The sequence below is a fragment of the Montipora capricornis genome, chromosome 1, assembly GCF_036669925.1.
Source record: "Montipora capricornis isolate CH-2021 chromosome 1, ASM3666992v2, whole genome shotgun sequence".
Lineage (NCBI taxonomy): Eukaryota > Metazoa > Cnidaria > Anthozoa > Scleractinia > Acroporidae > Montipora > Montipora capricornis.
Window position 1 is genome coordinate 32,535,455 of NC_090883.1, and position 14,222 is coordinate 32,549,676.

Below are 14,222 nucleotides of genomic sequence, written 5' to 3' on the forward strand. Positions count from 1 at the left end.
TGGAGCTCTCCATACATCAGGCGCCTGGGAATCCGGAACTCCTCCATGCGGATGACATGCCCCACCCATCGGAGTTGGGCCTTGAGGAGCATGGACTCGATGCTGGTAGAGTTGGCACGGTCCAGTACCTCTAAGTTGGTAACTCGGTCCTGCCAGCAGATACCGAGTATGTCGGAGAGCTCGCATGTGGAAATATTCCAACTTCTTCACATGCCTGCGATACAGTGTCCATGTTTCGCAGCCGTAGAGAAGGGAGGGAAGAACCACGGCATTGTAGACCTTCAGCTTTGTTGACAGCGTGATGTTATGCTGGTTCAATACTCTATTGCGTAGTCTGCCCAGTGCCTGGCTTGCCTTGCTGATTCTTGTACCTAACTCTTTGTCCAGGGAGCCGTCACAAGAAATGGTGCTTCCAAGGTACTTGAAATGTTCGACATTAGAAAACGTTGTGTCATCTATGATAATGGTGGGCGCCGGGGGGTGGGTGTTTGGCGTAGGTTGGTGGAGCACCTTGGTCTTGCCGAGACTGACTGTCACGCCGAAGAGCTTGGAGGCATCTGAAAAGCGGTCCATCATCCGCTGCAGGTCTGTTTCGGTGTGGGCCACCAGGGCGCAGTCGTCGGTGAAGAGGACTACTTGAAGGAGGGCTTGTAGACTCTTTGTCTTGGCTGTGAGGCGACGTAGGTCAAAGAGGGATCCATCTAGACGGTAGCGGATATACACGCCTTTCTCCAGGTCACGGACAGCGTGAGACAGCATGCAGGTGAAGAAGACGTTGAAGAGGACCGGGGCTAGAACATAGCCCTGCTTCACGCCGTTGCTAATTACAAAGGCTTTAGTCACGTTACCGCTGGAGAGGACCTGTCCAGTCATGCCATCGTGGAAGAGTCTGATCATGGAAATGAACTTCGGTGGACATCCAATGCTCTCTAGGACTACCCAAAGGGCTTCCCTATTGACTGAGTCAAACGCCTTCGCCAGGTCGATGAAAACAGAGTACAATGGCATGTTTTGTTCAATGGATTTCTCTTGTAGTTGTCTCATTGCGAATATCTTGTCGACAGTGCTTCTACCGGGCCTGAAGCCACACTGTACCTCTGGGAGGTTCTGCTCCGAGACTTGGATGAGTCTGTTGAGGATGACTCTTGCAAAGATTTTCCCTGCGATAGAGAGGAGAGAGATGCCCCTGTAGTTCCCACAGTCTGATTTGCTCCCCTTGTTCTTGTACAGTGAGACAATCAAAGCATCTCTGAAATCGACCGGCATCTTCTCCTCCTCCCAGATACGCAGAAGTACATGGTGGAAGGCTTCAAGGCCTTTGGGGCCTGCTGCCTTGTAGATCTCTGCAGGGATACCATCCTTTCCTGACGCTCTGCCTGAGTTTGTCTGGCGGATCGCCTTCTCAATCTCTTCCATCTTTGGGGGATCTGCGAGCGAGTCGTGCATTGGCTGCTGGGGGATCTGATTCAGCGCATTTGCATCAACTGAAGAGGGTCTAATGAGCAGGTTACTGAAGTGCTCTTGCCAGCGCTTACTCAGTCCCTCTTGGTCTTTGATCAGGGTTGACCCATCTGAGGGCAGTAAGGGGAGCAGCCTGAGGCGGAAGGGCCAAAGACTGTCTTCAGTGAGCTGAAGAATTTGTTGGCGTTGTGGGTGTCCGCGTAGAGCTGGACTTGAGCTGCTTTGACCTCCCACCATTTGTCCTGCATATGTCGAAGTTCAGACTGGACTTTGGCCTGTAGAGTCTTAAATTTGTCACGTTTAGAGACAGATGATGGATCGTTTTGCCACTCGATGAAAGCCTTGTTCTTAATATAGAGGGCATCCTTGATCTTCTCGTCTTTCTCGTCAAACCAATCTTCGTGGGTACTAGTTTTTTCTCCAAGGACTTCTTTTGCAACTTCTGTAATGGTATCACGGAAGAAAGTCCACTTCTCAGAGCTAGTATCCAGTGGTTGGTCATTTTGGAGTTTACCATCAAGTACTTCTTGAAACTTTGACAGGCGGAACGGATTTCCCAGACTGGCGACATTGTATGAAGCTCTAACAGTCTTGGGTTGCTTTCTGTGAAGCGGTGCAATGTGTAGCGAGAGTACAGTACGGACCAGTCTGTGGTCGGTCCAGCATTCAGCAACTCTCATGGCACGGGTCAGACGGACGTCCCTAATGTCACGTTGGCGCACTATGACGAAATCAATCATGTGCCAATGTTTTGACCTCGGTTGCATCCAGGTGGTCTTATATTTGTCTGCCATCCTGAAAAAGGTGTTGGTGATGCACAGGCTGTGTTGTGCACACTTGCTGAGGAGGAGTAGGCCGTTGTCGTTGATCTTGCCTACTCCATGTCTGCCAAGAATGCCTTCCCAGCTGTTATGGCCTTTTCCTACCCTGGCATTGAAGTCTCCGAAAATGATAAGTTTGTCACTTGGGGGAGTTGACCTGATCACCTGGTCAAATTGGTCATAGAACTGCTCCTTGGTTTCATCTGGGCTGGTGAGGGTAGGAGCGTATGCGCTGACAACTGTGAGGTATCTGATCTTACTGAGAGGGATGCGCACTTTCATGAGGCGTTCGTTGATTGCGACTGGCAGGGCTGGTGTGTTCTTCAGCAGAGTTATTCTGATGGCAAACCCGACACCGTGAATCCTGTCTTCTGCTAGCGGCTTTCCTTTCCAGAAGAAGGTGTATCCACCTCCCTCTTCCTTCAGGGAGCCTTCGTCAGCAAGACGAGTTTCACTAAGTGCAGGGATTTCTATGCGGTATCTTTGGAGTTCTTTCGCGACAAGTGCTGTTCGTCTCTCTGGTCTCAAGGTGCCGGCTCTATCCAAAAGTGTTCGGACATTCCAGGCTCCCAGTGTAAATTTCTTCTTTTGTGTAGTTCGACCGCTGTGAGGATGAGCCTGTCAACCGCGGTAAGCTGACCAGACACTAAAAGGGCAAGCATTTGTCTGGGGTACCTTTTCTAACCCCCTCCCTCATGCGAGGGTGGGCAGTGCTGTCCTAAAGAGGCTGCCCAGTCGCCCACAGGTGCTGCCGAACTCTCCTGTTGCCCTTGGATTCAGGAGGAAGAGCGACCACTTGCCCATGGACCACCTGCGTGCAGGTCTGTGACAACAACTGCCAGTGTTCATCTACACCTCTTGCTTTCGCCACGCGCCCATCGCCGCAGGACTTGAGGGTTGTGCGATACAGATCGATGATGAGTAGGAAAACGGACCTGTGCGTGAAACTCTTATGGTGAGAAAGCCTTTGCACTGGAGCAGACCCACTCCCTCGGCCTGGGAAGCCTTGATCCAGTGGCACGGGGGACCGTTACGACTGGAGACTTCCAGGCTGCAGTGGATGACCAGGACTTCTTTGGGTGCCACGTCAGTGCTCTAGGCGTTCCACGACGCTTGCTGCCACCGCCTTCAAAACCGTTGGATCTACAGGTGATCTCTTGCGCTTGTTCCGCCGGGAGTCAGTCTTCGCATGCAGTGGGGCTGACACAGCCCAATCCTAACTCACCGAGGGTTTGAGACCCGTCGGCTACCCTCACCTGGTTTAGCAAGCCCGCCAAGTCCAGTACCCGGGATGTGGCCGCTGTTAGTACCGTAGGGTAAAGTGCAGGTTCCAGGTCATTGTTTTACCATAACTGGAACAACCCAGACCCTTACAAAAATGCTAGCCTCTTTGGGCTTAAACATTATCAAAAGCATTGTTTTTAGGCCTAATGTTAGCATTAGTAAAGGTTTGGGTTGTTTCAGCTATGGTGAAATAATGACTTACACCCTCCACATATTGTAAACACACTGGATATCGTGGCCGCGTAGCACTGGATAGCAGCCCATATTTGTGGATCATACATGGCGTACTGTATTTTGTTTCCCACATCTGCTGACCATAACAATAACCACTCTCCAAAATGGCGGCTGCTACGGATGTGATGACACCAATCACAAGGAGAAACAGGCGTGGAACGAAGGCTTCGGTAAGGATTTCAATAGCATTGGTAAAAAGAATTGAATGCTCGTGTAATTTGATATTTCAAGGGGAGCAACTACAGAATACAGGGCCAATTTTTCCGGTTTATTATTCGGGCTGGCTCGCCGGCTCGGCAGTCGCGTGAAGTGTTTAAAGAACGAGTAAAGTATATATTTTAGTGGCTCGGCGGCTCGCCGGCTCGGCAGTCGCGTAAAGTGTTTAAAGAACGAGTAAGGTATATATTTGGTAAGGTCTATCTCTCTCAAGTGGCTCGTCGGCTCGTCAGTTACGCTCAGTGATGAAAGAATGAGTTCTAAAGGGATATATAACAGAGTGGCTCGGCGGCTCGCCGGCTCGGCAGTGGTTTTAGTGCCTTAAGAACTAAGTAGATATATAACAGAGTGGCTCGGCGGCTCGCCGGCTCGGCAGTGGAGCGAGGTAGATATATAAGAGTGGCTCGGTGGCCTCGCAGTGGTTTTAGTGTGGTTAACCAAATCACAAATTGACAGCTAAAATCTTCTCGGCAGTGGTTTTAGTGCCTTAAGAACGAGGTAGATATATAAGAGAGTGGCTCGGCGGCTCGCCTTCTCAGCAGTGGTTTTAGTGCCTTAAGAAATATGTAGATATATAAAAGAGTGGCTCGGCGGCTCGCCGGCTCGGCAGTGGTTTTAGTGCCTTAAGAACTAAGTAGATATATAACAGAGTGGCTCGGCGGCTCGCCGGCTCGGCAGTGGAGCGAGGTAGATATATAAGAGTGGCTCGGTGGCCTCGCAGTGGTTTTAGTGTGGTTAACCAAATCACAAATTGACAGCTAAAATCTTAAAAGAGTGCTTCGACCTAATCACTGAAACAAGCGCTTAGGCTTAATCAGTAAACGAGTGCTATATTCTTCAGACGATCTCATACAAAGTGTAGTTAACCAAACCGCAAATTGAAAGCTAAAATGTTAATAAAAAGAGTGCTTCAATCAAATCACTGAAACAAGCGCTTAGGCTTAATCAGTAAACGAGTGCTATATTCAAATCGCAAATTGAAAGCTAAAATGGTAATTAAAAGAGTGCTTCGACCTAATCACTGAAACAAGCGCTTAGGCTTAATCAGTAAACGAGTGCTATATTCTTCAGACGATCTCATACAAAGTGTAGTTAACCAAACCGCAAATTGAAAGCTAAAATGTTAATAAAAAGAGTGCTTCAATCAAATCACTGAAACAAGCGCTTAGGCTTAATCAGTAAACGAGTGCTACCGGTAAATTCTTCAGGCGATTTCATAAAAAGTGTGGCTAACCAAATCGCAAATTGAAAGCTAAAATGTTAATTAAAAGAGTGCTTCGACCTAATCACTGAAACAAGCTCTTAGGCTTAATCAGTAAACGAGTGCTATATTCTTCAGACGATTTCATAAAAAGTGTGGTTAACCAAATCGCAAATTGAAAGCTAAAATGTTAAAAGAGTACTTTGACCTAATCACTAAAGAGAAGCTGTCTCCTTGTGACAGCGTGTAGTGCATCAATAAAATTTTGATCATGTATTAGTTGGTCAATGTGAAAATTTTTTGACCCAAAGGGGAACTGGTCCCTAAAGAAGCGCAATCCTGGACACGAATTCATAAAATGATCAGGGAGAGTCTGGCAATAGTCAAATAAACAAAATGGCGACACGAGAATTCGCAATTCGCAAGGAAATCTTTGGTAGGTAAACAAAGTGAAAGGAACTTAATTTGGTCTTTGGAATCGGAATTTCGTCATTTTCATAGAGCGAAGACAACTGGCGAGCCGCCAAGCCACTTGATCTTTCTACATTCAAAACGACTGGCGAGCCACCGGGCCACTCGATCTTTTGACGTTCAAAACGACTGGCGAGCCGCCGAGCCACGCGGTCTTTAGACATTCAAGGTGACTGGCGAGCCACCGAGCCGGCTCAACAAATATACCTAGAAAATTGGCCCTGTATTCTGTAGTTATGCCTTTCAAGGTGTTCTTGCCGTGATCGATAGCGACCATAGAAGATGTCGTCTGCGAGGTCTCTAATAGACCGGCTAACTCATGTTGTATCCAATTCAGATCTCCCGGGATCAAGATTCTTTGTGTATTTTATTTGCATGATAATGTAGCATTCATATTTAAACTATATGGAAATTCCTGGAACAAAGTGTTTTTATTCCCAAAGGGTTTGAATTGGGTACAACATGAGTTTAATAGCCGATTAGGTCTGTTTACTGGGGCGCAGTAACATGGAACAGTCCGTCAGCGGAGGCTAAGCAGGCCACTTAGCCTTAGTTAATGTAATATAAGCTTTTTCAACGATGCCTGTAATTTTTAAGTTTTGGCTCTTAATTGTTTATGCACACGGCTCTTTAGCTTCGTTTCAATAAAATTTGAAGTACACAGCTCAGAGATTCCAACCCCATGTGATGGAAAATAGGAAGTAATCTAGGGGGGTCCGGGGGCATGCCCCCCCTCCCCCCCAGGAAATTTTGCAAATTTAGGTTCTCTCAAGTGCCATCATTCCGGCCTGAGTTATACTATAAGGTCTATTCTCATCACACACACCTTTGCAGTTTTCTTTAATGGCGCAATCCACCTTTTCAGAATCCAACATTAACAGGGAGATTTCGTTTACTACTTTTAAATGCAACATCAAAAATTCATAAATAATTGTAAAATTAATGTCCACAAGACATACCCGGCATTCAGTGTGGTGCCACTGCAGTGGCATGGGCTCTGTTGTATTCTCTGCATGCTGCTTTGCATTTTGTTAGCAGGCTTATTAGAAGGCTTGAATCTGTGGCATGGTAGTAAGTTTGCTGGCTTATTCATTTTGATAGTCATAATCAAGCTGAGCGATCTTCGAGGATCCAAGTTAAAGCGAAAATCTGTTTTGTTTTTCCTTATCATGGAAAACCCCCGCTCTTCTCCTGCATTACTATGTGGTACTGTCAAAACAGCCAATGCCACCTTGCTAAGATTTGGAAGTTTCTCTTGCAAACTTCCCCATATCATTGTCCATCCAGTGATATGTAACCTCATTGCTGTCATCATCCAACTTTTCCACAACTTTTGATTCTTTCCAGATATGTGCTGGGATGTCTGCTTCACTCATGGCCTGATAGACAAAGAATTCCTCTTCTAAGGTATCCATTTCTCGAGGATTAGAGAAGACAACACTTCTTCTACATTGTCCATACTGCATTCATTCCTTAAACTGAAATCAATGAAAACACAACCTTCTGACACCATCATAAAATTGGTCAACATCACAAATGTCAATGTCTCCTTCATCCAGAAACTTTCTGAGTCGTCCCTTTGTTACCATACCAATTGTCACAGCAGCATCTGCTTTCTGATTCTCCAAACTAATGTCCAAACCCTTCAGAGTTCCAAACTTTTCTTTGTGCTCCATGACTTTCTCTGGTCTTCTGAATTTAACAGCCAACTTGTTTAGGAACGTTTCCATCTGTGTATGCATCAAGTATATGAGAGGATCTTCCCTTTGCAAAAACCTGTTGAAATTGGTTAACAAGGCAATTGCTGATCGAAAAAACATGAGACATATTGTCACTACTAAGTTCACATCATAAATGCGGACTGTGATGGGATACATTTTTGCTATTCCAGTTTCATTACTTCCATCAATCATAAAACTTCTTCATATCATCTACCAATTCCGCCTTAAATTCGTCTCCAAGGCGGTTAATAATGGCAGAAGTCTTAGTACGTCCACAAGCAAAATTTTTAGCTGCAGCACTACCTTGGAATTCAGATTTAACAATTTGTGTCAGATGGTCTGATAAATTGAAAAATGTATTGTGATGAACGATCATCATGGCCATTTTAACCTCCGCTTGTATTGATGGATGAACAGTTGACGGATCCTCCTCAGCCGGTTTCTGCAAAAACCTGTGTAATGAACTATTTGTTGCTGCTTTCTCATTCACTTTATGCTTTGGGGTACCTAAAAGCCATGATGAAACAAATCAATTGTCACTTTTTTAGACATTAGTTAAACAAACTGAAGGCCTCGAGCAAATTAAAATCTTTAGAAATCAATCTTTAGTTGCGTGTTTGGCAACATCATTCATGCCTCCTTGCGCACATGAGAGATTTGAATTGCAACAACTGCAGTGGAACTTGTACTCCTTTTCGGAAACAGACGTAGGACAAGCCTTGAGGAATGGATACGTCTTCTCCCACTCCTTGAGTATCTGGTTTTATATTTTTTTGTCTTCTTCCTGGCCTGCTTCTCATCATTATTACGGCTATCTTCTGAAGAATCACATTCACAACTAGAGTCTCGGTCATGACCCTTTGCCTTGTCCGCCATGATTTTGCAGCTAAGTCGGGTAAGACTGCTGACCTTATGAGTCTGCACGGTCATAACATACCATAATGCTCTTCACGACGAAAGTAAGTTTCACAGTGACAGATGGCCAAAAATTCTAAAGATTAGCAATTATTCCCTATTTTTCAGAATTTTATAATAAATTGGCAGAATTTGGTAAAAATCTGGAGAGCGGGAGGCAAGACATCAAATCGGGAGGGTTGGAATCTCTAACAGCTGGTTGAAGTCGAGTAGCTAGCTGACTGTATCACAAAATTTTGAAATCTGGAAGCTCTGAAATGTGATTTGCAGCAGTCTGGGCACCAAATTGCGTACAAAAGATAAAGGAAGATTTCTTATCAACAGCGACACTCAGTGTGCAATTAAGAGCATTCTTTTGATAATTTCAAAAGGAAAATTAACGATATAAACGTTACATGACGTCTCTACAACTTGATATCATCATCACTACCAATTTCAAGCTGTCATGAACGGCAAACTTTTGTGTGCGTTTTTTCAAGTGCTAATTGAAACGTTTTCATTTGCCTAGACAAAAAAGTCTGTTTACAAGCCAAGTAGCCCATCAAAGCCGGAGCTTATCCTGGTTTCTGTAGCCTGAAGCAACTTTTTTGATCGCTTGCCCTGGGACTACTTGAACTGAAAATTTACTAGTCTTGAGTAAATCTCTGGTAGTCCTTCCTGATTGCAGCATGGCAATATTATTATTTGCAATATCTTTTCGCCATCTTTGTAAATAACCCAAGGAAGAAGTGTTTTTCCATTCAGGGTGGAAATGCCTGACTTTAATGGTTCGATCCTCTTGATCATATGAAGATTTCTTGGTTGCTTCATTGCTCTTGCTCTCTTTTGTCTCCAATGTCTTTTCTGCGTCTCCACTACCCTCTTTATGGCATTTGTTTGGATAATCTCTGTTGTTAGAACTAAAAAAATAGGCCTCTAATCACTTTATGATAAGAACACGGGCAGTCGAGACAAAGATGGTGGGCTGGGAGTTCCTTAGTGCCCAGTCCCAACCTCAGCGTTATTTAGTCTTCTCGCCTCAGTCCTCGCATTAGACTACGGTATCTGTTTTCTTGATTGAAACGTTCCGAGGAACGCATCGAAACAACAGTAATTTTACAAGACGTGTATTTTGTTGTCACCAAATGAATTTTTTTTAGACATTGCAAAAACTAATTACAAAGTAGTTACTGGTCCTGTGACTAGTGGTTCTAAGTTTCTACTAGTCCAGAAGCATTTTGCACTAGTCCAGGACTAGTGGACTACCGCTAAGGTCGAGCACTGCAGTCCATCGCAGGGTTACCCCCAGCATTTTGCCGGTACCCATTTATACACCTGAGTGGAGAGAGGCACTGCGGGAGTAACGTGTCTTGCCCAAGAACACAACACAATGTCCCCAGCCAGGACCCGAACCCGGACCACTCGATCCGGAGTCGAGCACACTAACCAGGAGGCCACCGCACCTCCCCTTGACAAACCGCAATAATTTTGTTGGGTCAACATGAGAAATCAGTTCTGTCAAACAATAAGAATATTCATTTTAATCTGAATTATGAACAAAAAGGCTTGACCAATGAAACTAAACAAAAACTTTACTTTTTTAGTGGAAAACAAGTCTTGATGCAACGATTACTCAATAACAATCTGTTTTGCACAAAACGTCTTGGTTTGTTTGCAGACATAGCTAAACGTGATTGAATTACGTAAAAAAATGCAATAGTTGGTCTAGGCAAGTTATGCGGAAAAATGTTAGCTATTCACTGTAGCTCGAAGATAGTAGTAACAAATATGATAATTATTTTGAAATTGAGTTTAAAAAAAGTACATTCAAGTCCATCAAAAATGAATTTTACTTTAGGTTTCAAGGAATCCTTCAATTAATTCAATTTGGGGGAAACAGTACCTGACTTCTCTAAGTGAAGTAGCCGACGCTTTTCGTCAGCCGTGGGTGCTTATTGAAACCCCCGAAAATGGGATTGAAAACTTGTTGAATTTGATAAGCATTGAATATTTTAAGTCGTTTGACGTTCCTTGATCCATACTGATCTGCTGATTGGAATCAACGAGCTAATAAGTTATCAAATGAAATCTGTTAGAAGTTCTCAAGTCAAAAAGTAATCTTAATGAGGGGAGGGACCGTAAAATGCATATGCAGGTGCAGAAAACTGCACTGAATTGCTGATTACCCCATCATGTATGCATAACATGCATGTAGCATCTATTTGTTGCATCTATTTGACTTGTTCGTCAAAGAACACCACCAAAGTCTAAAAGTGGCAGAGTATTCAGCAGGGACTCCCTTTAGCTCTCCATAGTGTCCTGTTATTTCGTGTGGATGGCAGAGGTATTTTGCCTACAAGTTGTTGCACACATTCATTTGGCTCATCATGCAGTCTTTCCTTGCCAGTGAGTAAACATTGCATGACAAGCCAAAAGAATGTGTGTGAAGAAGGCTACTAGTTGTTGGTCTGCCCCACATGACCCATGAGTGAGTTGTCCCCCAATTTCTAGATGATCATTCTTTTGCTTTTTTGGATTTTAAATAGAGGTACACACACATGTAGAACACACTACTTTGCTTTGTATTATTTTATCAATCAGTCAACGGATAATGTTTCAAACATTTATGGCAAATAATTTTTATTTAAAATCCTGTCCGTGTGGCCAGACATCTAGGCATAGGGAATTTAATTTAAGCATATTATTTTTCATGATTTTGAAGATCTCAACGTAGTAGAATTTCTTGCTGGAGCACGGCGTTTGTCACCTGAAAGTTGTTTAACCCTGAGAGTGAGGCTTCATAGATCTTACTCTGTCGAATGCCAGACAATTTTTACTTATCAATGGGTGGCAGTTCAGGAGTCAATGGGTTAATGACCTGTTGTTGACTTTTGCAAGTCAAGTACTGTGAATGATATAGTGATGACCAGGGTTTGTCTAATCTTAGGGGTTGGGGAGGGGAGGGGAGGGGGGCTTTTAACAGATGGGAAGAAATTAAAAGAGAGAAGCAGTTATTCTCATTACTGTAACAAGGTCCTTTAAACTATCATACTTTTGCTGAAAATTTCAAGAGAATTTGTAAAGACCAGACATTGCTATGTGCAGGCCATCTAGATTTAACATTATTGTTCTTTGAAATCACTGTGTCCATGTCAGAATCCCAGTTCACGGTCATTGTGTTGTTATGTTTGGCCTCACTTTGAATTGCCTTGTTGCTCTATTTTGCTCTTTCAGAGTATTTTCGTATAAGTGTCAGGGGGTGCCTATTAAACAGGGGCATTTTTTTCATATTAGAGAGGGGCATCTAATGAAGACTTTACTGCCAGAGGAGAGGGGGTGTTATTAGATATGAGGCATTCATTTGAGAGGGGTGTCTGTTAGATCATTTTGTAACAGACAAAATGCACCATTTTGATTATTAATTTTGTGATTATGTTCAGGACATGTATGGCTGGCCAGATGAACCATTTCAAGAAATGGATAGTACACTCGCTGTTCAACAGGTCACTACCACATAGTACGGTAATTAATTCGTTTCTCTTAAATTGACCACTGGCTCTTACCATAAACGACAGCTTGAAGAAGTGCTTTCAGTGGCTCAGGTATCAGAGTTCTAAGGCTTTTAAATAACTGAGGATAAAGGATTAAGTGCTGCCTCTTTCATTGACATTTGCAAATGGTCAGATTTTTTTGTCTTTTTGACTAAAGGCAATAAAATGTAGGCCTTTTCTAACAGCACTTGTTCAGTTGATGTTTAAATTTTAGTTTGTAAAGAAGCCATACAAGTTGAGGAGCACAGAATTTCCAGTGTTGTGGTCTGATTTAAAGGTCTAAGGAAATTCCAAATATATTTAGCCCTTGTGCAATCTTTCCTACAAGGAAAAGTCAAACTCTTCCTCCCAAGAAGGAAGGTTCTCTTCCCTCCAAAGAGCGACTCCATTTAATGCAAGACAATTTTATTCCTAAAATGGGTAACCTGTTAGGGGCCAATGGGTCAATATTAATGACATAAATCAAAGCTAACTGCATCTGTTTGTCCTCTCAGTACATCCAGCAACAAATAAGAGCAGACTTCACCAACATTGGTGCTATTTTAGGGTCACCAGAGGGACAAGATGAAGGAGTTTGGAAATATGAACAGTTCTGTATGGAACTCAATGGCCTTGCTGTCCGACTTCAGGTATCTTAAGATCACATCAATCCAAAATTTTCACCAGTAGAACGTAGTGCCCTTCATGCCAGGGTCACATTAAATAAACAAGGCTGCACATGCATTAAAAGAATCCACACACCGTTTGTGAAGAGTAGGGCTGGGTGTGATCTGGCTCCATTTCATTAATAATTGATGGATTGAGTGGTAGCAGATGTCAGTGGCACCTGTATATGTTTTTGTCCAGTATCACCAATTTTAGATTACAGTACCGTGCAAAAGTAAGTTGACAGTGTCTTTTGAGTCTCAATTCTCGACTCGATCCTCGATTCTCGCGAGGACCGAGGATTGAGGATTGAGGATTGAGGAAAGACAATCGAGAATCGAGTCGAGAATTGAGTCAAAGGAGTCGAGAATTATGAGCTGGTCGCTTGACTGATTCCTTGATAGACTAATAGCGCAAACACAACTGGGAATACGAATAACAAAAAAGCCTGCCAATGTTTCTCGGAGAATGTTGTTCAAGAGTAACGCAGAAAACCAAGCGAGTTTAGCCTTCTTTCGAATTCGGTTGCTGAAATTGGGAAAAAATCACAACGAAACGGTTTGTCCACAGAAAGTACTTCTTCCACCAAGTTTGAGCTACTCGTTCCTCCCATCAGTGGGAAAAGGTCTTGTGACCTTTTTTGGCGAGCTGCAAGATGCCTTGGTAAAAACGTGAAAGCCCTTGACGCATTGAATCAAAATTGTTTTTCAACATCACAATCCCACTACGCCGGGCGCCATGCAAGTCGATCCAAGTTTTAAGCTTTTCATGAGAAAAACATTTTGCTCTTCTTCTTATCACTCAAAAATTCACCTTGCGGAGTATCTAGCCCTTGCTCCTTTATGGTATTTTAGTGAATGCAATGTGAATACATTAAAAGACAAACTTTGAAGAAGACAAACTTGTTTTGCTGAAAATGAAGGGTGCTTACCATTTAGCCAAAAAATCCGGAAATTTCAGTCTGAGGTCAAATGAAAAGGCCATTTTCTGGAAAATCTTTTCGGAAATTGAGGACAACCTCCAGAGGTAGTTGGAAAATGGAATTCGGGAAATGCCCTTACCATTTGCTAGAATCGTTCCATTCTTACTTTTACGAGTTGTGCTGTATTTTGACGAGCCCGCTAGGGTGAGTCAAAATACAAACAAGGAGTACAAATCCTCAGCGATACTACACACCAAAAACATGATATAAACTATTTATTACCCAACTTTCTTTTTTCACTAAATTTTTAGCAAATGAATATTGTAAACAACCAAGAACGTGTGACAGATTTGTGCGTGCGGGGCAACGTCAGCAATTAAACTCGTCAAACCGGTCTCTACTGTACAACTAATATAGTAGCTATCGCTAAGTGCCAACGAAACAGTCAATATAATACATAGTTAACTGAATAGAGTGTAATGTGAAGTGCTAGATTTCTATCCCATATGAACCATGTGAGCGTTTAAGCCCTACTGATGGAAATGGGCCCACACAAGGACAGAGAAAAACTCTGACCAGGGTGGGAATTGAACCCACCACCTTCGGGTTAGATCTCCGCCGCTCAACCGACTGAGCTACAAGAGGATGGATGCTGTTTTATGAGAATTATTTGTTAAATTTTACACGTTCAAAACACGAACTTCTAAACTGCCAAACGTCTTCGCGAGGTTTCCTTTTGATAAAATCAGATCTGGTGAAGCAACGTAAAATAATGCCTAACCTAATAGGTCCGGATTCTAT

The 14,222-nt window shown here is 43.3% G+C and overlaps 2 protein-coding genes across 8 annotated transcripts in view; one reads left to right on the forward strand and one right to left on the reverse strand.

Moving 5' to 3' along the window:
• Positions 1–1,556: 1,556 nt before the first annotated feature.
• On the reverse strand, positions 1,557–3,686 carry LOC138014380 (craniofacial development protein 2-like). The gene is made up of 2 exons (XM_068861444.1): positions 3,630–3,686; positions 1,557–2,900 (listed from the first exon to the last, which is right to left on the reverse strand). The coding sequence occupies exons 1-2, from the start codon at positions 3,684–3,686 to the stop codon at positions 1,557–1,559; spliced, it is 1,401 nt and encodes a 466-aa protein (XP_068717545.1).
• Positions 3,687–3,899: 213 nt separating this feature from the next.
• Positions 3,900–14,222, forward strand: part of LOC138039781 (leucine zipper transcription factor-like protein 1) — a 33,839-nt gene continuing 23,516 nt past the window's right edge. For 4 of the 7 annotated variants that reach the window (XM_068885627.1, XM_068885637.1, XM_068885632.1 and 1 more), the window contains exons 1-3: positions 3,908–3,970; positions 11,744–11,806; positions 12,349–12,483. In XM_068885627.1, the coding sequence (XP_068741728.1) occupies positions 3,926–3,970; positions 11,744–11,806; positions 12,349–12,483 (243 nt within the window). In that variant the 5' untranslated portion in view covers positions 3,908–3,925. Of the gene's footprint in view, positions 3,971–7,035; positions 7,096–11,743; positions 11,826–12,348; positions 12,484–14,222 lie in introns of all 7 variants that reach the window. The other 3 variants (XM_068885646.1, XM_068885649.1, XM_068885657.1) reach the window with 3 other exon arrangements.

Coding starts and splice junctions, on each gene's coding strand:
- LOC138014380 (XM_068861444.1), bottom strand. CDS start 3,686: ATGTTTAAGCCCAAAGAGGCTAGCATTTTTGTAAGGGTCTGGGTTGTT. Junction 2,901..3,629: donor TCTGGGTTGTTCCAGTTATG/GTAAAACAATGA, acceptor CGCGGTTGACAG/GCTCATCCTCACAGCGGTCG.